The sequence below is a fragment of the Gallinula chloropus genome (genome assembly GCF_964237585.1).
Source record: "Gallinula chloropus genome assembly, chromosome: 8".
NCBI lineage: Eukaryota > Metazoa > Chordata > Aves > Gruiformes > Rallidae > Gallinula > Gallinula chloropus.
This window is the reverse complement of record NC_140093.1, coordinates 4,144,134-4,167,466: the sequence shown is the minus strand read 5'-3', so window position 1 is coordinate 4,167,466 and position 23,333 is coordinate 4,144,134. Positions and strand designations below refer to the sequence as shown.

General features: G+C 50.7%; 2 protein-coding genes across 2 annotated transcripts; both read right to left on the bottom strand.

Annotated features, from left to right (window-relative positions):
* Nucleotides 1–13: 13 nt before the first annotated feature.
* Nucleotides 14–1,256, bottom strand: MTERF4 (mitochondrial transcription termination factor 4; the record flags this gene model as incomplete). Its single annotated transcript, XM_084267222.1, has 3 exons — nucleotides 14–550; nucleotides 643–827; nucleotides 920–1,256. The coding sequence occupies 3 exons, from the start codon at nucleotides 1,254–1,256 to the stop codon at nucleotides 188–190; spliced, it is 885 nt and encodes a 294-aa protein (XP_084123348.1). The 3' UTR covers nucleotides 14–187.
* Nucleotides 1,257–2,124: 868 nt separating this feature from the next.
* PASK (PAS domain containing serine/threonine kinase) lies at nucleotides 2,125–22,416 on the bottom strand (the record flags this gene model as incomplete). Its single annotated transcript, XM_084267632.1, has 16 exons — nucleotides 2,125–2,288; nucleotides 3,558–3,691; nucleotides 5,480–5,679; nucleotides 7,423–7,557; nucleotides 8,121–8,246; nucleotides 8,679–8,846; nucleotides 10,054–10,235; nucleotides 10,904–12,198; nucleotides 12,730–12,901; nucleotides 14,001–14,133; nucleotides 15,113–15,400; nucleotides 16,056–16,190; nucleotides 16,297–16,437; nucleotides 18,136–18,309; nucleotides 19,538–19,773; nucleotides 22,245–22,416. 16 exons carry the CDS (start codon nucleotides 22,414–22,416, stop codon nucleotides 2,125–2,127), a joined length of 3,855 nt encoding a protein of 1,284 aa, XP_084123758.1.
* Between the last annotated feature and the right edge of the window lie 917 nt (nucleotides 22,417–23,333).

Below are 23,333 nucleotides of genomic sequence, written 5' to 3'. Positions count from 1 at the left end.
AGGGTTGTTCTTGTATTCTGATGGATGAAGTTTATTGCTGCTCCTCAGCAGGGCCTGCATGTGGGGCCCTGCACCCCCCCACCCCCCCACACAGCCGGTGCTGGTGTGGGGTGGGGGGCCCAGAGCACCCACAGATGCAGTGGGGCCAGGGACTGTCCCATCCAGCCTCATCTCACTTCGGGACAGTTTACTTCCCCCACTCACCCAAGTCTTCATCTTCCCCTGCATATAGTGCATCCCTGCCCTCCTCTTCTTTCTCCACATTCTCCTCTTCCTCCTCCTCCTCCTCCTCTCTTGCCAGCAGCTTCTTGAAGACCTCGTACTCCTCGGGGGTGGAGTGGGCCAGGCTGGCCAGGAAGTCTTTTTCTGAGAGCTGGAGAATGTCCTTCAGCTTGGGGTTATCGGTCTGGGCCTGGCCTTTGTGTGGGGTCTGGTAGAACCCCCGGCGCTCCAGGAAGATGTGCCGGTTCCTGAGCTCGGCGAAAGGCGTTCTGAAGAGCCGGGCCTTCACCATCTCCTGCTGCCGGACGCCCATCCTGAAGTACACGTACTGCGGGGGAATCGGGGCGACTCAGGCGGCTCCCGGGCGCTCCCGCCGCGCAGGAAACCCGCCCCCGCCGCGGGAGGGCCAGGACCCCTCACCTGGAAGTGGAGGTGGATGCGGCTCGGCTCCTCCAGCAGCACGTCGGGGCAGGTCCGCAGCACCTCCCTCAGCTGCTCCGCCGTGAAGAGGCAGCGCTCCCGCAGCAGCCGCACCGCCGCCGCCATCCTCTGCCGGGGCAGGGTGAAGAGCTGGGGGCAGCGGCTCACCGCCCGCTGCAGCTGACCTGCGGGCGCCGGGGTGAGGGGGAACCGGGGGGCTGCCGGCAGAGCCCCCGCCCCCCCCCTTCCCACTCCCCGCCCCCCCCCGTGGCCATACCTCCGTCGAGCCCGAGGCGCCGGAGCTCCGCGCTGCGCTCCTGCAGCCGCTCCGGCGGCATCCGCAGCAGCCCGGGGATGCGCTCCAGCAGCCCCAGCGCGGCCTCGGCGCTGAGCCCCAGCAGCAGCAGCTGCGCCGCCGCCGCCTCCCGGCGCTGCGGGCCGAGCCGGGGCTGCAGCCCCAGGAGCCGGCGGGTCTGCTCCTCGCTGAAGCCCATATCCCGCAGCGCCGCCGCCTCCCCGCAGCCGCGGCGCGGCCCAGGAGCGGCGCGGAGCAGCGGGGCCCAGCCCGCCGGGCCCGGCCGGCAGCAGCAGCCCCGCAGCACCCGCGCCGCCATGTCCCGGCGCCGAGGGGAGGAGCCAGAGCGGCCCCGCGGCCGGGCGAGAAGGGCCGCGCCGGGAGGGTGACCCGGGCCCGGTGCGGCTGCCCCGGTGCCGCCTCGCCCCGTCCCGGTGATTCCTGACTCGTTATTCCTTCCGGCGGCTTTGGCTGCCCCCAGCCACGGGCAGCGGCTCCAGCCAGAGGGGCCCTGTCACGGTTCCCGCCCGGGGCTGAGCCCAGCCCCTGCTCACAGGCTCCCAACGCCAGGCACAGAGCGGCACCCCAGGCAAAAGCGTTTATTCAGTCGCTTAATATATAAAACAGGCGTAAAAAAACCCCCCATATTCCGAGTTACAAGCTATTTAGAACAAACAAAAAGCACTAAACCCCTTGTCTCACAGCTTTAGAACAGCTGCTGTGTAAGAACAATCCTAAGTGCATAGAAGAGACGCTTCCCGGGGGGGAATCTGCCCAGGGCTGCCCACCAGCTCTTCCTACAGAGAGAGAAGAGCTTACAGGGGAGTGCTGTTGGGTCCAGAGTGAGCCTAGGGGTGCTGCTGTAAGGAGCAGGACCCCCACAGCCCAGGCAGCCCTCAGCCCCTGCTTCCTTCAGGGATCTGCAGGTTGGCACAGCCCATCCTTGTCTGCTGGGAGATGGGAGTCTGTCTGCATGGGCACCTGCACCAGGACCCTTCCTGTGTCTGCTGCTTTCTAGGGAGCAGGATAAACTGAGAGGGGTGAATCAACAGATCCCCCCAGGCGTGGGGCAAGGGACTCTGCACGTCAGGTGTCCTTCCAGGGGGGAGAATCTCGCTCACCATGGATAATCTTCTCTCACCAACCATTCCTGCTTGCTTGGCAGAGCTGTCCAGAGGAGAAAGCCTTCAGAATGCCACCTCACCTGCCTCAGGAGAGACGTACACCTCTTCCCAGGTGTAACCACCCAGGTTCACAGGCTGCTTCAGCCAGCAATCCTCTAGCAGCACTGCCAGAGTCATGCGCTGCTCTGGAACAGGATGCAAAAGCCCAGCGATGAGATCCATGAGACCTGGGGGGAGACAGCAGGGAGGCATGCTTTCTATTCCAAGAATGCAGATTTGAATTCCAAATCCTCCCTGCTGAGCCCCTGAGCAGTGCTGTGCTACTGCATTCCTCACAGGGGGAACGCTCAGAGACTCCCAGGTTGTGGCACTGAGGGGGACAGAAGTAGAAGCAAATGCCACAGAGACAACCCCGACCTGGCATTTCTAAGCTCACCCTTGTCCCACAGTCACCCTGCGTTTGACCTGTGGTTAGAGGTGTATCCTGGCTGCCACTGCCCCTCACCATCAGAAGGACATTGAGGTGCTGGAGCGAGTCCAGAGAAGGGCAGCCAGGCTGGGGAAGGGGCTGGAGGGCAAATCCTCTGAGGAGCAGCTGAGGGAGCTGGGGGTGTTCAGCCTGGAGAAGAGGAGGCTGAGGGGAGACCTTCTCCTCACCTCCCCTGCCCTGCCAGGAGGGTGCAGAGAGGTGGGCCGATGGTCTCTTCAGCCAGGGGACAGGAGATGGGACAAGGGGCAATGGGCTCAAGCTGCCCCAGGGCAGGGTCAGCTCAGCTGGGAGGGAAAAGTTCTTCCCTGCAAGAGTTGTCAGGGCCTGGCACAGGCTGCCCAGGGAGGGGGCTGAGTCCCCACCCCTGGGTGTGTTTAACAGGGGGGAGATGAGATGCTCAGGGATCTGGGTCAGCACAGGACAGGGACAGTTGGACTCAATGATCTTAAAGGTCTTTTCCAACCCTGTGATTCTGTGATATGGAATAGCCCTCTGGGTAGTTTGGGTCAGCTGGCCTAAGTGTGCCCCCCCACTGCTTCCTGTGTCCCTTAGGCCCAGCTGAACAGCAGACAATGATCCATCCCAAACGTGACAGAGCGGGGACTGCTAGTAGCTGGGGTGAGATTACGTGTTAGAGCTACACAAGTGCCATTGTTCAGCCTTGAGCTGTCCACTTGAGTGAACCTCCCCATCAAGCTCCAGTTTCCCTGGGTATAAACCTCACTGCAGCCTGGCAAGCTGAGAGGTTGTCATCACAATAAGCACGAGGCCTGGAGTTTGAGAGGAAAACCAGGCAGCAGGAAGCTGCGCTCGCTGGAGGCACGAGGGGCTGCAGCACTTACCTGAAAGGTTCCTCCATCTCAGGGAGCAGCTTTGGAAACACTGCATGGCCCACCTGGAAACATTTTTTCCAGTCTTCCCCTTTATTTCCAGGGAATAAATACTGCTCCTACTGTTTCCCCCAGGGGTCTCTGCTCTTTTGGAAAAGGAAGTAGGAAAAATTCACCTTTGGAGACAGGCCGAGGAGGGTTCAGGAGAGCTGCCACCGCCTCCTCCAGCTCACAGAAGGGGTTCTCTCCAAACACTAGGGTATAAAGGGTGACACCAAGCGACCACATCTCCAGCTCGGGGCCCTGGTACCTATGCAGAGAGAAACCTGCATCAGCTCAGAGTGCAAATGACCTTATTGTGTGCTAAGGAAAGTAAAAAGGAATAAAAAGACAGCTGATAGCCCTTATCACCAACTTTTAACATGGGAAGTCTGTGAGAATTCTAATAAGGATCTCATGTGTTTGGGAAGTCTGCATTATGCTTCTCCACAAGAGAAAAACAACCAAAGGCCAACAGGTGTGTAACACACACTTGGACTTCTACATGCATCATCTGGTGACAGGAGAACTTAAGCATCCTCCTTCCTCAACCATAAGCAAAAACTCTCAGGTAAATATTTCAGTGGAACATCAGGCACTTCACTGGAATCCCATTTGCCCCCTCCCATCCCTTTAAAAGAAAAAAGAGTTACTTGGATATAAATATTAACTATCTAGATTCTGAGAAAAGGGACAGTTTCTTCAGGCTGGGACAGGCTGAGTTCCCAGGGCAGCACTGTTTTATCTTCCACCTCATTCCCAGCAGGGATTTCCTCTCCTCCTCACATAGCTTCCCACACTGTTAAGAGGAGCTGGCTGAAGGACCCACACAAACAGTTGTGAAATGAGAGCAAGATGACATAGTTGTATGTACAGTTTGTGTTTGGCACCCTGTGACAGTAAGGCATGGGTGTCAGACTGCCAGCCTCCAGGCAGAAAGCCCTCAGAGGAGGAGAGGACAGGGAGAAGACAGCTGAGATTCAGGCAGTGCATCTGAAAGAGCAGCAAGACAAGCTGCAAGGGGAGAACTGGAGTCCAGAGGATCACACACACACAGGAAAAGAGAAAAACAATGAGGAGATGAGCAATGATCAAACTGCTAAAGTTCCTATGGGGAAGCAAGTAGGAGAGAAGGGAAGAGAGGAGATGAGAGGGAGAGAAGTGCCAAGCCAGGCATCACAAGGGGCAGATGCCATACAGCAGTGCTTATGCCACCTCTCTAGAAGAGCAGCTTTTAGTAGAGATGTATTGGTGGCTTCATGTGCAGGTGTAACAAGGAGGGCAGCACGCTGAGGTGCACAGTGTGAAAGAGTGAGGAAAAAGGACATGCTGGAGTCACACTGTGACTCATCCAGACTCTTCTTGCTGGTTCAGCCTGGAGAAGAGAAGGCTCTGGGGGGACCTACTGCAGCCTCCCAGTCCCTGAAGGGAGCAGAGAAACAGGAGGGGAATCAGCTTGTTAAAGGGCAGAGACTGGCAGGACAAGGGGGATGGATTAAATCTAAAGGAGGGAAGGTTTAGATTAGATATTAGGGGGAAGTTCTTTCCAGAGAGAGTGGTGAGGGGCTGGAACAGGCTGCCCAGAGAGGGGGTGGGTGCCCTGTCCCTGGGGTTGTTTAAGGCCAGGTTGGATGGGGCCCTGGGCAACCTTGTGTAGCTCCAGGCCTGGAGGTTGGTGTCCCTGTCTGTGGCAGGGGGTTGGAGCTCTGTGATCCCTGGGGTCCCTTCCAACCCAGACCATTCTGTGGTTCTGTGATTCCTGCAGGCTGGAAATTAAAAGCACAGGCTCATTCCTGAGCTCAGCTCTGTGGGGGGCAGCTGTTCCTCTGAGCATTGCAAAACAGCTGACCAGAGAAAGAGAGCCTGTCACAGACTTAGAAACAGCTCTACATGCAAAGGTTTACAAGTCATTTCTGTCACTGCAGTGCCCTACATGTCACTGGGGTTCTCTGTGGTTAACTACTCTAGCTAGGTGGTAACACAGCTGGGCTTCTTCATTCCAGCCCTGCACACACACTTTTTTAGTGCCACAGACACGACATTTCAGAGGGTGACATACGGTTTTCCAGACAGCACTTCTGGTGAGCAGTATTCAATTGTCCCACAGAAGGTGTAGAACAATTTCCCAGGCTCCAGGTAGGTAGCTGAACCAAAGTCCACTAATTTAATTGTGAAATCTTCAGCAATGACGATGTTTTCATCCTTGATATCCCTGTGAAGGATGTTTCTACAGTGGAGATACCCGACAGCTGATACAAGCTGAAAGAAGGAGAAAGAACTAGGTGTTACTACACAGGGGTGTCCTTCCAGATACTCTATATGGCATCAGAGTTCCAATAGCCACAATCTGGCTTGGTCTTGACACTACAGAAAGAAGAAACAGATCCTAATTTGGGTAACTGGAAACCCCCTCAGGCATGCCTGTCAGCACTGCATTACAATGCTCCTGGGAGGAGAACTTAAAGCTTCTGTGGGGGAAGATGGCATGCTGCAGTCACGATGTGCTTGAGGTTTTTTTTGGGTAGGAGCACCAGTGCTTACTGCTACAGCCCTGCAGGTTACTCTATTTTTATCCCAGCTTCACTGGGAGGGTCCTTTTGTTTTCTCCAGGAGGATGTTGCTGTGTTCCTTCCTCGCTGCAGGATGACAAAGCAGCGAAGGGTGAAGTTTGGTATAAATAATACAGTCACTCCTAAATCCCCTTCTTCTTTCTGGGTGATTCATGCTGTGGTGCCAGAATGAAAAACAGCCTCAGAATTGTATCACCTTGGAGACAATCGTGATCCCTGTGACAGTGCATCTGAGCAAGGAGGCTGAGGAAGAAGAGTTTCTATCTGGAACACCAAGGTCTCACTGCAGAGGAACGTGGCACTGGTGTGAGGTAACCAAGCACCCCCTACAAACTTGGGGTGGGGTCAGGAAAAGGGCTTATCCCCCCCCCAAGTTTAAAGGCACCCTGGGCTGCACAGCAGGCACAGAGAAGGGTGCATCACTCCCATCTGGGTTATCAGCACACAGGAATTCTTGCATGCCTCAGAGCAAAGAGTTTATTCCAAAGCACAGTGAGGGGGAGTTACCTGAGGACTGCTGCTGTGGAGAGCAGTGACCCAACCAACAGAGGACAAGTCAGCTCTCAGGCAAACTCCTGACTCACCTTGAGCTGGTTTGCATGACACCACATTAAAATCCAAGATCACACCTTGATTTTAGGTGCCTTAAAACCTTTAGATCTTTACCCTTGATCTAAGGGACAGCCTGAGGCTAGGAGCAACTTCCCCATGCTCTCCTCCTCCCACAGAGGAAATGTGACTGCTACACAGGCATCCAGGCCCCGGGGGTGTGGGCTGCCACAGAAGCTGGTATCTATCATCAAACTGTAAAGCTAAGGCCAGCTCTGTATTACATGATGGATAAGGACTGCATGGCTAGGGAAAGGATCAAAGGGAGGTACTGAAAGCAACACCTGTAAAGTACCTGTCCTGGAAGACCAAACATCCAATGCACACAGAGCCAGCTGGGCACTGAAAACTAAGGTCCAGCTTTCCCAAACCGAACTGACACACACCCACAGGTCAAGATGACCCCAGCCCCAGCTGAAGACCCTTCCTCCACAGCCACTGAAGGTGTTACACAGCAGTTACTCCTCTAATTGCACACCACTGGGAGGGTACTACCTTGTAACATCTGTGTGTAAACTTAACCAAAGCACTAGCTTTGGGTGTGCTTGAACTGCCAAGAAACACTGGGCAATAGATGGGACAGCAAGTGGATGGTTCTATAGGGATCCCCCTAGGTGAAGTAAGGTCCTGGACAGGTTGCTTTGTTCCAGGTTTCTGCAGGTAGCATTTTAGTCAGCTAGAAATAAGCCCTGCCCCATAAGAAGGGAAAGTTCTGTGTATTGAGCATGCCTGCTTATCAGCCAGCAGTTCTTTTAGGGGCAGGAGGGTCCTGGTTCTTATCTTACCCACATGGAGCAGCTGTGCTCCCCCCCCCAGCTCTCACCTGTCTGAATATATAGCTTGCCAATGGCTCATCCAACCTGGGCTGATTATCAATGAATGCAAAGAGATCCAGACCAGATCCATGCTTCTCCATCACCAGCTGGAAGAAGTCTTCGTTTTGGAATACATCCAGCACCTGTAAGTAACAGACTGTGTCAATCCCATGCTTCACCCCAAAACTGCCTGTTGTTGTGGGTTTGTGTTGAACAAACACTGCTCCCCTCTGGGAGATTTCAACAACCTGTGAGACTGAAGTCTCCTCTCACACAGCACAAATGTTGCTTGAAAAGAGAGCATCATTAAAACAAGAAGAATTCTCTTTCTGGGGAACAAAACCAACCAACCAAAACCCCATGCACCAAAAAACCCCCCAACAACCCCAAAAGGAAGTGAAAGGAATCAAGATATGCATCCAGATTTGCTGAACATGTCCACATGTGACATCACACTTCCAATCATCTGGAAATCATCTTTTTCCTGTTCATAACACCTTCAGGTAGATGTTTACATCAGTTTTTGGGGGTAAAAGTGTCAAAACAAGCAATAGTCTGCTGTAACATAACCTCCAAACCAAAGCAGGACAGATAGGTAGGCTCCTTTCTTTCTTGAAAAGGTGGTAGCTTTAATACAGGACACCTCCTCACTCTGGAAGAGGAACATGAGACACCAAGCATTCAGAGGAACATGTTCACACTGTACCTTAATGATGTTGGGGTGCTGCAGCTTCAAAAGGATTGCTATTTCTTGAGTAACTCTCCCCAGATCAGGATCATCTACCCAGCAGTCCTCCAGCACCCTCTCCTTCCAGATGAACTTTACAACAACCTACACAGACAACAGCATTCAGCATCCCCTGTGAAAGCATGGCTTTAAGTGCTTGGTCAGTTCATTTCCAGGGAAAACCTTAGTGAATCATAGTACTAGAAAGTCAGAGGTAACCCAACACACCTTGCTTATAGTATCTTTAAACACATTTAAGCCAATTGAGAAGCCAAGCAATGCACAGAAGCAGAGGATACTGATTTGACTGATGTGCTGGGTTCCAAAGGCTTTGACAGGCCAGCTCTCTCAGCAACTCAAGCAGCAGTGACTTCTGGCATAGGGGTACAGTGGAGGGAAACAAGCACTTGCCATCAATGCAGAGAAACACCCCAGCTTGCTTCTCAACACCCAAACTACTTCTGCTGGCAGAGGGTCCCACAACCTCAGCATGTCTACTGTACATTACTGCAATGAGATAGAAAAGGAATATTTAACCTCTTGGTGATCCTTCTTGCCCCTGGCAGTCCAGACAAAGCCAAAAGATCCTCTGCCAATAAGAGCGAGAGTGTGGTAATGTTGGGCGTATTCCCCCTCACATGCCTTTAATCCTTCCAGCTCTTCAGCTCTTTGGGAACTCTCAAAAAGTGAAGTCGTTTGGATAGCCTAGGTACAGGTTTAGAAAGAGAAAAAGAAAAGAGCAAGCCATAGAAATCATGTTCATAAAATGAAGGGAGTGCTGAAAGGAAAGGACACCTCCTTTGTTTTGGCAGCAAGAGCTGTAACCACCACCACATGAGGCAAGTTAAGTCAACAGTCAACTTAATTCATACTTAAATTATGCTGCTTAATTCACAGGAAGGTAAAGAAAACAGATACATACACACTTTAGGTGCTCACACAAGATTATCTGTGCAAGGAGAAAAATTAATTAATTGGTAATATCATTACCAAATGATAATTTTATTGGAGAAATAAAAAGCAGGTTGCTTTCAATGCTGTAATTCTTCCAGACAAGCATATTCTAGATGGAGAGACCTAGAAAGGTTCTGCTTTAAGCCCCGTCTACAAATTTGGCTGTTTCTATTTGCCCCAGAAACCTAAAAATTGTTAGGATATAAGAGATATTAATTTACCAGTGTTTACCCAAACTTTCTGGTAAGATGGCATTTTAGTTCTATGGACTGATCTCTTTGCAGACATGGAGAGGGAACAAGTCTAAGGCATCCTTGAATTTTAATACCTCTGTAAAATCCCTAGTGGAGAAATACTACTGAAGTTCCTACCAAGGCCTGCAACACTGCATGAGAAATTAAACATAACAGAAGTTGTTCTTGCTCCAGGAGTAGTGAGGTGTTTTGGCCCTGGCTGGAGGCCAAATGCCCACCAAAGCTGCTCTATCACTCCCCTTTTTCAGCTGGAAAGGGGATAAAATAGATATTGAGAGGCTCAGGAGTTGAGATAAGGACAGAGGGATCACTCTGCAATTACTGTCCTGGGCAAACCAGACTCAACACAGTGTTTCCTTTTTTACTGGTGGTGTGTCATTGCTGCCAGTGTGATTACAGGGACTTAAAAATTCATCCATTGCAGATGTACTTCAGCCAGCCCAAGAACAAACTAGGTGCTTTCGCTGTTCAGGCTGGCAGGGTAACTACACCAAGCCAAACACACCCCACCAGAAGAAGGTACTAAACAGCACTCTGTCCCTTTTAGGGCAAAGAAACATTTCCTTTGACATAAAAATTTGGAACAATGAAACAGCAGTGGCCATCCACCACCACCTGACAATAGTCTTAAGCTTTTCAACTTCAGCTGAGCAGTCAAACAAGGAGAGAAATATTCAGCATTACTCAATGGCAGAATTTCTTACTTCTCCAAGACTGTGTGTTGAAAGATCTGCAGTAGACTGAGAAGAGCTTGCCAGACTGGAGAGCAACAGCTGAGTCTTTGCTACAGCTTCCCTGTGGCTCTGCAGAAGGTCTTTCACCACCCAAATGCAGAAAAGCATGGCAGGGCCCTGCAGTTCTACCTGCTTCACTTCAAAGAGTATACCTGTAAAAAAAGGTGAAAAAGTTAAAAGCCAGTCAAATAAACTGTCAGTTTTGAACAAGAGACATTTTAGGGCAGAATTCTGAGCTGCTTCATAAAGTGAGTCCCTCCATTATTCATTGGGGAACACCTACTTAGTAAGGAATCATCAGAGGGCCTGACAACAGCACAACTATTCTAGAGATGCTTGGCAGCTGCCTCCATAGTCCCCAGCCCCCAGCAGAAGTTTCTGTCACCATCCAATTGTGATAATTAATTCCACATTGTTACTCCAAATTACACAAAAAAGGGGATTTTTCTGCCACAAGACATCAAATTCAGCTGAAGGAGTGAATGGAACACATGTCATTACAAAATTGAAATACAAGTTTTACAGTGGAGTTTATCTTTTCTGTTCATGAAAAGTTATCAGGCTCAAATCTTTTACTTGTATTTTAGGAACATTTCTGACTATTAGTCTGGATTAATTTCTTAGTAACATTGCATGTCACACCACCTGCTTTTCCAATACCATCTGAGTAGGCTGTTTTTTTCTTCTAGGTGCCAGGGCTTCTTCCTTTCTCTCCACTGTGAGTTTATAACCAGAACTGTTTGTGTTCTGCAAAAATGTGGGTGAAAAAAAGAGTATCCCTCTAAGACCTTTGGTAAGAGGATAAATAAGTGTAACTTACTTAATTGTGAACCATCTCTGTGACAGCAATTCCCAGTGTAGCTGCCTTCCAGAATCTCCAAGGACAAAGGAGCTGCTGGACTGAGCCTTCCTTCGTGTTTCACTGGGGTTGATGTTGCTTTTAGCTCCACATTTTGCAGCCCATGCAGCTGACAGTCTTCTTCTGGACTACCTTTGCTTTCCAGTGGCCTTCTTTTGATGTTGTCCCCCAAAGTCTCTGCAAGAGTTTCAGGCTTCTCAAGAAACACTCTGGAGTTTTCTAGATGCCTTGGGGAGGACAGCCACTCAGAACCATCTCCTTCTGCCACATCATTCACCAGCTGCTTTTCCTGTCCAGTGGAAAAAGCACTGTTTTTCTGAGTTAGCACGTTGCCTACAGCTGAGTCCACTTCCTGAGAGGAGAATGTTCCTGAAACAATCCCTAAACAGTTGCCTGAGTTCCCCATGACATCGATATTCAGACCCAGTCCCTCCAGACCAGAGCAAATACAGTTCAGCTCAGCATCTGGTTCTTTAACACCCTCAGAGGTTACAGCAGCTCCTGGCACAGAAGCACTGTGACCCCATTTATCTCCCAAGCAAACATCAGGGACAGTATTTCTTCCACTGGCAAGGCAGGATGAAGCATCCTGTAGCAGGCCATTTTCAGTGACATTGTACTTGGGACTGGAACGTTTTGCATCACACAACAAGTTTGGTTCTGCCAACTGTCCTGGAACTGTGTGGCTCTGAAAGTCTTGTCTGCAGTCTGGTGTTGTCCCAGGCTGTGGCTCATCCATTGTTGGTGTTCCAGGTGAGTTACAAGGAGCACCAGGTGGTGGTTTAGTCAGGCCACAGGAAGCTGTATCTGCATTGTCTTCTTGCCTAGAACAAAGAGGTGACCAGGCAACATTTTCTGGAGAAGCTTGTCCCCAGGCATCAGCTGAGGGCTGATGCTTCAGCATTTCATATGCTAACACAGAGACCTGCTGACAATTTACTTCCCTGAGATCTTGATGATGAGCTTGTAATTGGTTAGGCAAGATGAAAGTCTGGCTGGCATTCCCAGTCTCAGATGTAGCAGCTACTGCACTATCTGTGCTTCTTACTGCAGCCTTCATGCTCTCACCTAAATCCAACCCTTCTGAACCAGATGATGTGAGAGAGCACCTTGCAGAGAGCATCTTCTGAGAATTACTTGACCCTGCAGCTTCCACTGCTCTGTACTGTTCCACTGCTCTCATTCTCTCCAGCCAGGTTTCAGGGTAAGGCTCTCTGTGGTGGACTGACAGCCCATCAGTAGCAGTGCTGTCTTTGCTGCAAGGGTTCAAAGTTATTAGTGATAGCATGAGGACAAAAGAATGAGAAAACCATCATATTCTACACTACCCACTCTTACATTGCTATGTCCAGATGTTTTATTTTGAAGTTAAAAAGGAAGAAACAGAAAGCTGCTGTCACAGGGAGCCAAAATCCTAACAAATTCCAGCTTGACCAAAGAATCACAGAATCACAGACTGGTCTGGGTTGGGAGGGACCCCAAGGATCACAGAGTTTCAACCCCCCTGCCTACCTTTCCCAGCCTGGGGGAAGCATTTGGTCCCCTTTAGGGACAGGACTCCTGTTGCTTTACAGCTGTAGGCTGTACAGAGCCAAACAAAAAAAATATCTAAGGTAGGCAAAACTCAATCTGTCTTGCAAACAGCACTCAGATTTTAAAGGGAGCAAAGTGGAGAAGGCTTTTGCCCCACCTTCCAAAGACATCACAGATGTGAAGAGTTTTTGCTGGTGATTCCCACCACAGGCCTTCATTTTTCAAACTGAGTATGCAGTCCATGAAATGCTTACCTATTAGATGACGTGCATGCTGCTTCAGGAGGTGAGGGAGTAGAAAATAAACTGGTCCCACTCTTTGGTTTAGTCTCATTGTGCATCAGTTTGTCATCTTTGTCTCTTCTTTCCAATTCCTGCTCTTCTCTTGACAGAAGACTTGCTAAAGATGCAGTGGAGAAAATGCTGTCTGGACCAGTCAAGAAACAAAACCCAGCTTAGCCTTTTGTGTTGGGGCTTCAGAGACTACAGTGATTAAAAAAGGATTTTGAAACTGCCTTGGCCTGTCTCCTCCCCAAGGAGCTAGACTTAATTAAGACAAAGTGGTCCAAACATAGAATCATAGAATGGCATGGGTTGGTAGGGATCCCAAGGGTCACGGAGCTCCAACCCCCCTGCCACAGGCAGGGACACCAACCTCCAGGCCTGGAGCTACACAAGGTTGCCCAGGGCCCCATCTAACCTGGCCCTGAACACCCCCTGGGATGGGGCATTCACCCCCTCTCTGGGCAGCCTGTTCCAGCACCTCACCACTCTCTCTGCCAAACTTCCCCCTAATATTCAATTTAACCCTTCCCTCCTTCAGCTTCACTCCATCCCCCTTGTCCTGCCCATCTCTAACCTTTAACAAGCTGATTCCCCTCCTGTTTCTCTGCTCCCTTCAGGGACTGGAAGGCTGCAGTGAGGTCCCCCCACAGCCTTCTCTTCTCCAGGCTGAACCAGCCCAGCTCCCTCAGCCCCTCTCTGTAGGGGAGCTGCTCCAGCCCTCTGAGCATCTTCATCAGACATGAGCACTCCCCTCTCCTTTGGCCTGAAAAATTGTCACGTGCAGGAAAATAAAACAATCCAGGGCTGCTAAACTTTGCCTTCCTGTCCAAGCTCTTGGACAGGGATTAGCCTCCTGGATTAGTTACTTGGATTAAAAAAAAAGGCCAGTTACCATGCAGAGCCTGGAAATAAGGTGATCATACAAATAGCAGGGGAAAAAAGCCCCAAACACACATACACTTCCCATTCCAAACACCTACAATTAAAAGGCTTAGACAGCATTTATACAACTCATTGTAACTGCAAGACAGAAAACAGTCTAAACATGTTTAAGAGAAAGAATAAGTCAAGAACATCTTTCCTTCTTAGCATGAAAGACAGAAGCAGAGCCCTCAGTACACAACACTCTCTGCTTTAGGTTATAGTGAAAATCCAAGTAAAAAACTGCACAGAGGTCTGCTGCTTACACAAAGCACATTCCCATCCTCACAGGCAAATCCCTTGTCTCCATTCATTTTTACCTTTATTAGAACAGCCAGAGCCAGCTGCATGGCAGGAACTAACATCTTCAAAGATGCACTCGCTCTCCATGCCCATGGAGTCATCAATCCTCTCCATGTTGTTATAGAAACCAGGGATGAGGAATGTAATGTTCTAAAACACAGGGAAAACCCATTTAAAGCTAAGCTGTCTCTCACAGGTGGGAGGCAAATGTGAACAAGCCCTTGTTGTGGACCTGATTCTCATGAGTAGTCATGAGGCAAAAGTCATCCATGTGTCTGACAGAGAACACACAACTGAAATCCATACAGGATCCCCAGCACTTCAAGGCTTGGGAGTTACAGCAAGGGGGGTTGTGTATCATCCTACAGCCTACTCACCAAACACACAGAATCACAGAGGTTGGAAGGGACCTCCAGAGCCCATGGGGTCCAACCCCCTGCCAAAGCAGCTCCCTGGGACAGGGCACACAGGCCGGTGTCCAGACGGGGCTGGAATCTCTCCAGAGAAGGAGACTCCACACCCCCTGGGCAGCCTGTCCCAGGGCTCTCTCACCCTCACTGGCTACAAGTTCTTCCCCATGTTGGTGTGGAACTTCCTCTGCTCCAACTTGCAGCCATTGCCCCTTGTCCTGTCCCCACAGACACTGAGAAGGGGCTGCCCATTTCCCCTGCATCCCATACTGAAGATACTGATAAACATTCATAAGGTCCCCCCTTAGTCTTCTTTTCTCCAGGCTGAACAGCCCCAGCTCACTCAGCCTTTCCTCACAGGGGAGATGCTCCAGGCCCTTCCTCATCTCCGTAGCCTCCTCTGGACTCTCTCCAGGAGATCCCTGTCTGTTTGATCCCAGGGAGCCCAGAACTGGCCACAACACTCCAGGTGGGGCCTGAGCAGTGCAGAGCAGAGGGGGAGGATCCCCTCCTGTGACCTGCTGGCCACACTCCTCTTGATGCCCCCCAGCATCCACCTGTCTCTCTCAGCCCCCAGGGCACACTGCTGGCTCATGGCCACAGGCAGCACAGAGGTTTTGTGTCAGGCAGAAAGGAGTGCAAAAGCTGACTTTACAATTCCAATGGATATGCTGCCAGACGTGGCAGCCTTCAGGCAGGGGTCAGAACTCCTGTCTTACCTTTCCCAGCAGCTCTTGCTTCTCGTAGCCAAAGAGAAGTAATGCAAAGCTGTCCTTGATGCCACAGATGGTTCCATTTGACTGGACAGTAATAAGACCACTGATGGTGGAGAAAACCACGACTGTAGCAGAGTAATGATAGGCTGTGAAAGAGCCAGCTTCTGTCTGTGGAACACCTTCCTGCTCTGCCACCTGGGCCTCTTCCAGGGAGCTCACTTGCAGCTTCAAACTGAGAGGGAACGCGTTCCCCTCTCTGGATCGGCCTACAGCTTGCTGAATCCTGAGGCTCTAAATGAAAACAAACAAACAAGCAGAAAACCTCCCGCTACCCAAATGTTTTAGTTTCATTTCAGTATTCAGATAAAATTACACAGGCATGTTGTCAGGAGAAAGGAGGAGGAAGAGAAAAGAGAAACAAACCCATCCTGGGAATATCCAAATGATCAAAGTCTGGCTTTCTGGGGATTTGGAATGCACTGTTGAACTCCTGTGTGAACAGCCTGACCAAGAAGAGCAGAAAAGTCCATGCTGCAGCTTTACAGCAAGCAAAGCATTAGTAAGGCCCTTTTTGCCTATCTATCTGCCTGTTTTTATGGCATTTGGAAGATCTGGGCATTCTTTAGACCTTCACTGAAGTGGGCTGAAGAATTCAAAATAATCTTAAGGAGCTCACAGAATCAGCATGGTTTCTTATCAATCCAGGATTGGAGAAAAGTGTCCTTCACCAGGACAGATTCCACAATGAGAAGTCAGGGCTTGGTCTAGTTAGGAAATATTCAGATAGCAGCTCCATAAATAACCCTTTTTCAGGTGACTTATGCTTCTTTCTGGGAAGGTTTTCTTACTAAGGAAGAAGGCTTTATACATAAGGAGGCAGAAGAGGGTAGGCCTGTGTTCCAAACAGGAAGGGTATGGAAGAATGGGGTTGGTGCTTATACTATACCTTTGGGATTTTTTTGCCTAGAGGAGGGATCTGCACAGAAGGAATCAGGTCCTTGATGTGGAGCCCAACTACTTCTTCCAGTGTTGGGTAGCCATGGAGATGGGCAAAAAGGAGGTCACATGATATAATCTTTCCCTTGGGAAGAAAATTTACAGGACTATTTTAATTTTAGCACTTTAGCCACAGTGCACATCAACCCTCCCAAGCTGCAGTTTCATCTGATCATTAGGAAAACACTCACATCAGCCCTGAAGGAAAGGGAAGCTGCAAGTCTTTCCACTGGCTCCAGCACAACCACACAACACTGGTTGTCCTTGCTTCTTATTCGCCTCAGCCAGACTGAGACAGGGATCTTCTCCTTGAGACGGCCTACAACATCCACCTGGCCACAGGGTTCAGAGACACACTGATCAGTTACTCAGACTGCAGTTAATTAGCAAGAATTTCAAACAGAAATAAGATACTGAGCCAAGACACTTCCCTGTCATTGTTAGTTTTAACCCAGATGCAAAGGCATGCAAATAATTCACTGACTGTGTCACTGTGGCTTTGGTATCATAGAATCCCAGACTGGGCTGGGTTGGGAGGGACCCCAAGGACCACAGAGTTCCAACCACCTGCCATAGGCAGGGACACCAACCTCCAGGCCTGGAGCTACACAAGGTTGCCCAGGGCCCATCCAACCTGGCCTTGAACATCCCCAGGGACGGGGCATCCACCACCTCTCTGGGCAGCCTGTTCCAGCCCCTCACCACTCTCTCTGGAAAAAACTTCCCCCTAATATCTAATCTAACCCTTCCCTCCTTCAGCTTCACTCCACCCCCCTTGTCCTGCTATTATCTACCCTTTTAAAAAGCTGATTCCCCTCCTGTTTCTCTGCTCCCTTCAGGGACTGGAAGGCTGCAATGAGGTCCCCCCACAGCCTTCTCTTCTCCAGGCTGACCCAGCCCAGCTCCCTCAGCCTCTCTCCATAGGAGAGCTGCTCCAGCCCTCTGAGCATCTCCCTGGCTCCTCTGACCCCTGTCCAACAGCCCCACATCTTCCTTGTACTGGGGCCCCAGCTCTGGACACAGGACTCCAGCTGGGGCCTCACCTCAGGAAGACTCTGGGCATTTCCTTCAGTGGAATGAACGTGCATGCAGTGAGAACTGCCTTTCAGAGATGCCTCACTTTAGAGATGTCCCCTGGTGCTCACCAGCAGTTGACATTACTAACAAAGTTTATGCTTGAAGCTGTAAAAATAGCAGTTGAATTTCATATGGGGGGAGATTCTTCTCAGATCAGAAGGTGTTTCTCTTATAACCTGCAGTACTCTTATCAGGCCTTTTATCATATTTGCATGCTCTTGACAGAATGGGTTTATGAATTACACAGTGACTCCTATAAAGCACATGGAATGGCTGCAGCTTAGAATTGATGCCTTTACCAGGCATTTCATTCCATTCTGGATTTCAATGAATCAGACTTAGGTGTTTTATTCCCTACCACCCCATATCCAACTGAGGATTCAGGAAGATTAATCTCTGAGATGCTCACAATTTCAGCACCAAAACAGCACACCCTGAAGAGTATGAGCCCACTTCCCAAACATTTTCTAGCGACAGCTCAGCACAGCAGCACAAGAAAACAATTCTGAGGCATTTCTCATACAGTTCTCTTAATAAACAACCTTTCTACAGACAAAGTATCAGTACCACTCTTTTGTGCCAGCTAGGGTATTTTGGCACAGACATTTATGTATTCAGCTCACTTGTAACTTTATCCTATGCACAATGCAGTTTAAGATGATGTTAAGATATTTTAGAAGACTAGGCAACTGGGAACTTTTCCACAACAGTTTTTTCCATGTCAAGCAACCTATATTGACCTCTGCTTAAAAATCTAATGTCATTTAATTTCTAATTCTACCATCATTACTATTTATGTTGGCAGCTGCAAGGCTCTCACAGGTGCCTCCCAAAATATCTTTTTGCCCTGTGAATTCCCTTATCTGCAAACTTTTAAACCAAAAAAAATCCTACAAATGGCAAAATAGCCAAAGTGGAAAAGCACTGCATGTGTGCTGAAACGTTGCACATACCACAGCTCCTGAGAACAGGGGTGAACATTCCTCAGTTTCTATGTGCTCCTCCTCTCCCACAGCTCCCCAGGCCTCTTCACTGGATTTGGCCATAAAACAGGACAGCTTTTGACCAATGAGCTCCTGACTACTGCGCCCAAGCAGATTGCAGGCTTTGTCATTAGCCACCAGGATCTAGAAAAGTGGGGGGAAAAAACACAACAAAATAAAAGCTGTAAGTTTTGTTAATAGGTCCTCACCTCCTTGGGTTGTTGCTTTAATAACCCTTACTCTTGGTGGAAATGGAGTGGCTTTTTGTAATCTTCAAAGCCACCTCACTGAAGCTTCTTATTCTAGGATATCCTCTGCCCACACAACTTCTTGATTAAGGGGTTTGAGACACTGCTTTCCTTTTAGGCTTCCTGCTTGCTTTTAGCTGCCTACCCACTTGTGCTGTTTAGCTAATTACATCCAGGGAGGTGACAGTGACTAAGTTGCACTTGCAAGCACAGACCACAAAGCTTTACCCAGGCCTGAAGGCACATAATCACCACTGGCATGGGTAAAGACCATGTGAGGATCAAATGCCTCTCAAAGGGGTGAGCCCCAATGGCCAGTTCAAACTAAAACCAGTGCAGCTCCTTAAAGCTTTCAGTACTCAGATTATGACAGAAATGGAGGAATTCTCTCTCTCCCAGTGCAAAACACATATTTACTGGGTCAGATAAAGAGGCCTCATGCCACCACAAACACATCCCAGGGTTGGTGTTTCTAGACAGAAGGCTTGAAGCACTTTCTGCTTTTCCTTTCTTCCCTCATGCCACATCACAGCTGCATTATTCTTTATTCCCTTTTTCTGTTTGAGAGAAGGGCTCAAGACATCTGTGGTTCTGCTGCTGCCTTCCACACTGTGTTAACTACAATCTGCAGTGGAAACATGTTGTCAGTCTTTAGAATCCCAGACTGGTCTGGGTTGGGAGGGACCCCAAGGATCACAGAGCTCCAACCCCAACCTCCAGGCCTGGAGCTACACAAGGTTGCCCAGGGCCCCAGCCAACCTGGCCTTGAACACCCTCAGGGATGGGGCATCCACCCCCTTTCTGGGCAGCCTGTTCCAGCCCCTCATCACTCTCTCTGGAAAGAACTTCCCCCTAATATCCAATTTAAACCTTCCCTCCTTCAGCTTTAATCCATCCCCCGTGTCCTGCTAGTCTCTGCCCTTTAACAAGCTGATTCCCCTCCTGTTTCTCTGCTCCCTCCAGGGACTGGGAGGCTGCAGTGAGGAACACAGAGCTTGAGCCCACCATAAAACCCCTTCATGATGTTCTGATTGTCTGCAGATATACACACAAATGAGAGGCATCCTACTACTCAGCACAGGCAGTTAGGGCCTGCTTAGTTTAGTGGCCACTACAGCAAATACCTGCATGGTGTTGACATCCAGAGTGAAGATGGCTTGGTTTGGTCTGCGTGCAGCAGGCAGGAGGTGCTGGCTGGGTTCCCCCCCAGCAAGGCCACGTGAAAAGGAGCAGGAAGCAGAACTTCCAAGGGAAGTGGAGAGAGAGGCAGAATCCCACCGAGCACACAAGCTGCCAGCTCTGCTGGCACAAACGTTACGAGCTGCCAGCGAAGACAGACAGTAAGAGCTCCATCTCTCCCCTGTCAGAAGATAAAGAACAGGTATGTAACTGTAACAGTCTACAACAGGAGCAGTAGAGAAATGAATTTAAAAAGTCTTGGCAGGTAAAGCAGCTGTCAAGTAACCCCAAAATACTTTTAAAGAAACTAGAAGAAAATAAAATAACTGAACCTAAAGAAGACAGAAACTCTCCTAACAAACATCTTTTTGAAACACAGCCACTGCAACAGCTAAACTCAGTCTGTAGGCTAGGAAAAAAATATGCAAACATCCATAAGATTCACTCAGACCACTCAATTTTTTCATTTTTCACTCAAGCTAACAGGGTTTAAAGGGTTTTCAAATCTCTCAAGTTAAAATTGAAACCGTTATTAAATATAATTGTGGTAAGTGTTCAAACCCTGATTAAGTGCTGCATTAGTCAGAAGTCAGTTTATTAACTCCACATGACACTGAAATACCTGTGCCCACATCACTGTTTCATGTTACACAACGCCAAGTGATTCTAAAATTGTTTAAAGTTCTGCCAGTAAAACGATGTTTTCCTGGGCTGCAGCATCAGCAGCCAAATGCCATCACTCCACCACACACAGAACCATCACCATGACAGAACAAGGAGAACAACACAGCCTGGGAGAACAGCTCCTGGAGAGCAGCCCTGCTGAGAAGGACCTGGGTGTCATGGGGGATGAGAAACTCAACATGAGCCAGCAGTGGCTCTTGCAGCTCGGAAGGGTGATGAGATCCTGGGCTCCATCAGCAGAGGGGTGGCAGCAGGGACAGGGAGGGGATTGTCCCTCTCTGCTCCGCCCTCGGGAGGCCCCAGCTGGAGTCCTGTGTCCAGAGCTGGGGCCCCAGTACAAGAAAGATGTAGGACTGTTGGAGAGGGGTCAGAGGAGCCACAGAGATGATCAGAGGGCTGGAGCAGCTCCCCTGTGGAGAGAGGCTGAGGGAGCTGGGCTGGTTCAGCCTGGAGAAGAGAAGGCTGTGGGGGGACCTCATTGCAGCCTTCCAGTCCCTGAAGGGAGCAGAGAAACAGGAGGGGAATCAGCTTGTTAAAAGGGTGGATAATGGCAGGACAAGGGGGATGGATTGAAACTAAAGGAAGGAAGGTTTAGATGAGATATTAGGGGGAAGTTCTTTCCAGAGAGAGTGGTGAGGGGCTGGAGCAGGCTGCCCAGAGAGGGGGTAGATGCCCCATCCCTGGGGGTGTTCAAGGCCAGGTTGGATGGGGCCCTGGGCAACCTTGTGTAGCTCCAGGCCTGGAGGTTGGTGTCCCTGCCTGTGGCAGGGGGGTTGGAGCTCTGTGATCCTTGGGGTCCCTTCCAAACCAGACCATTCTATCATTCTATGATCTATATCTGAATACCTTGTAAAGCGCAAAGTTCTTCCCCTTTGCCAGATTAACAGTCACTGGTATAACAACACTGTTCTCCTCATTTAGAAAATGTTCACATTTTAGATAATACAAGGTGGCAGGGTGGTCCAATAGCAGCCAGTAAAGGTTGCTCAGGGACATGTGCAGAGCATCTATGCCTGGTAAAAGGTTTGGGTTGGAAGGGATGTGAAAGATCATCTAGTTCCAACCCCCTCCCATGAGCAGGGATACCTTCTGCTAAATCAGCTTGCCCAGAGCCTCATCCAACCTGGCCTTAAAGACTTCCACAGCCTCTCTAGGCAACGTGTTCCACCCTTATAACACAGAATTTCTTTATAATGTCAAATCTAAACCATGCTTGTTGAGTCAGCAGTGTGCCCAGGCAGCAAGGAAGGCCAATGGCATCCTGGCTTGTATCAAAAATAGCGTGGCCAGTAGGTCTGGGGAGGGGATAGTGCCCCTGGACTGGGCACTGGTGAGGCTGCACCTCGAGTGCTGGGTCCAGTTCTGGACTCCTCACCATCAGGAGGACATTGAGGTCCTGGAGCAAGTGCAGAGAAGGGCAACCAGGCTGGGGAAGGGGCTGGAGGGCAAATCCCCTGAGGAGCAGCTGAGGGAGCTGGGGGTGTTCAGCCTGGAGAAGAGGAGGCTGAGGGGAGACCTTCTCCCCACCTCCACTGCCCTGCCAGGAGGGTGCAGAGAGGCGGGCGATGGTCTCTTCAGCCAGAGGACAGGAGATGGGACAAGGGGCAATGGCCTCAAGCTGTGCCAGGGCAGGGTCAGCTCAGCTGGGAGGGAAAAATTCCTCCCTGCAAGAGTTGTCAGGGCCTGGCACAGGCTGCCCAGGAAGGGAGCTGAGTCCCCACCCCTGGGTGTGTTTAACAGGGGGGAGATGAGGTGCTCAGGGATCTGGGTCAGCACAGGACAGGAATGGTTGGACTTGACGATCTTAAAGGTCTTTTCCAACCTGGTGATTCTGTGAACAAGTGCTTTCTGGCACATACTTATTGCTATTGCCTCTAGTTTTGGGGAAGGGGGGGAGCAGATCTAAAACCATCTGAAACGTATCACCTCCACCGACACGTGAATTCAATCTCAAAGCAACATGCTCACCAGACAGGGATGCTCTAAGCCGGCAGAGTTGAGACAGCTGACTTTTCCTGCTCTTGCTGGCCCAGGGGTAGGATCTACTTAGCGTATTGGAGTCATCCAAGTCAGCAAGGACTAAGCCTACTGACGAAGACAGGAGGCCATCTTCAGAGGGGCTACAAGCCTCGGCTGCCATGACCACACTCTGGTTGCCACCCCACACCCAGCAGCCACCATCTGTAACAGAAATGCAATTAGTTCAGTCAGCTTTCCAGCCAGGCTGCTAAGGATAGGATGCTGCAGGGAACATCACCTTCTAACCCCAAGCACAGCCCTGCAAGTTATGGCATGACTGCCACCCTCTCCTTCGTGTCCCAATCCACATTTGGCCCGTGTTGCTGGCACAAGGCTGGCTCTGTACCCAGAGAGGAGGCAGTAGCCATGGCCAAAGGGCCACCATGTTTCTGCCAGAGCTCCCAAGCTGCAGCCAGCGCTCCCCGTCCCCACCATCCCCGCTCGTTCGAAAAGCAAAAAGCTTCTTCGGCCGTTTGGGAAGGGATTACCAGCTTTGGGTCAGCCTCACAGGGCTACAGCCCAAGCCCGCCGGCGGTAGAGGCGAAGCGCAGCCCCGGCGAGACCGCGACAGCCACAGCTCCCGGCGGCGGGCGCCTCACAGGCGGCGGGCGCCTCACAGGCGGCGGGCGCCTCACAGGCGGCGGGCGCCTCACAGGCGGCGGGCGCGAGGAAGTAGGGGGCGGCACCCAGCAGCCACACCGGCCAATAAGAAGAGGCAATGGGAGAGCGGCACGGAAAGCAGCCAATAGGACGCCAGCGCGGGAAGAGGCAAAATTGATGCGGAGTCGGGGAATCTTGCGTCTCCCTCCAGCCTCTCCATCCCGCCACCGCCACGCACGGTGCCCCGCTTCGAGCCGCCGAGCCCAGGCACTCTCAGCGGAGCCGCCCAAGGATCCCTGCTCAGCAGATGGAAGGCTCCTCGGCGGGGTGACAGCCGACGGGCGGAACGCCGAGGCCGAGAGTAGCTGGTAACGCCTCAGAGCCGAGGCGCTAAGGGGAGGAGGCAGCTCCCCAGCCGCTGCTGCAGCTACGACCTCT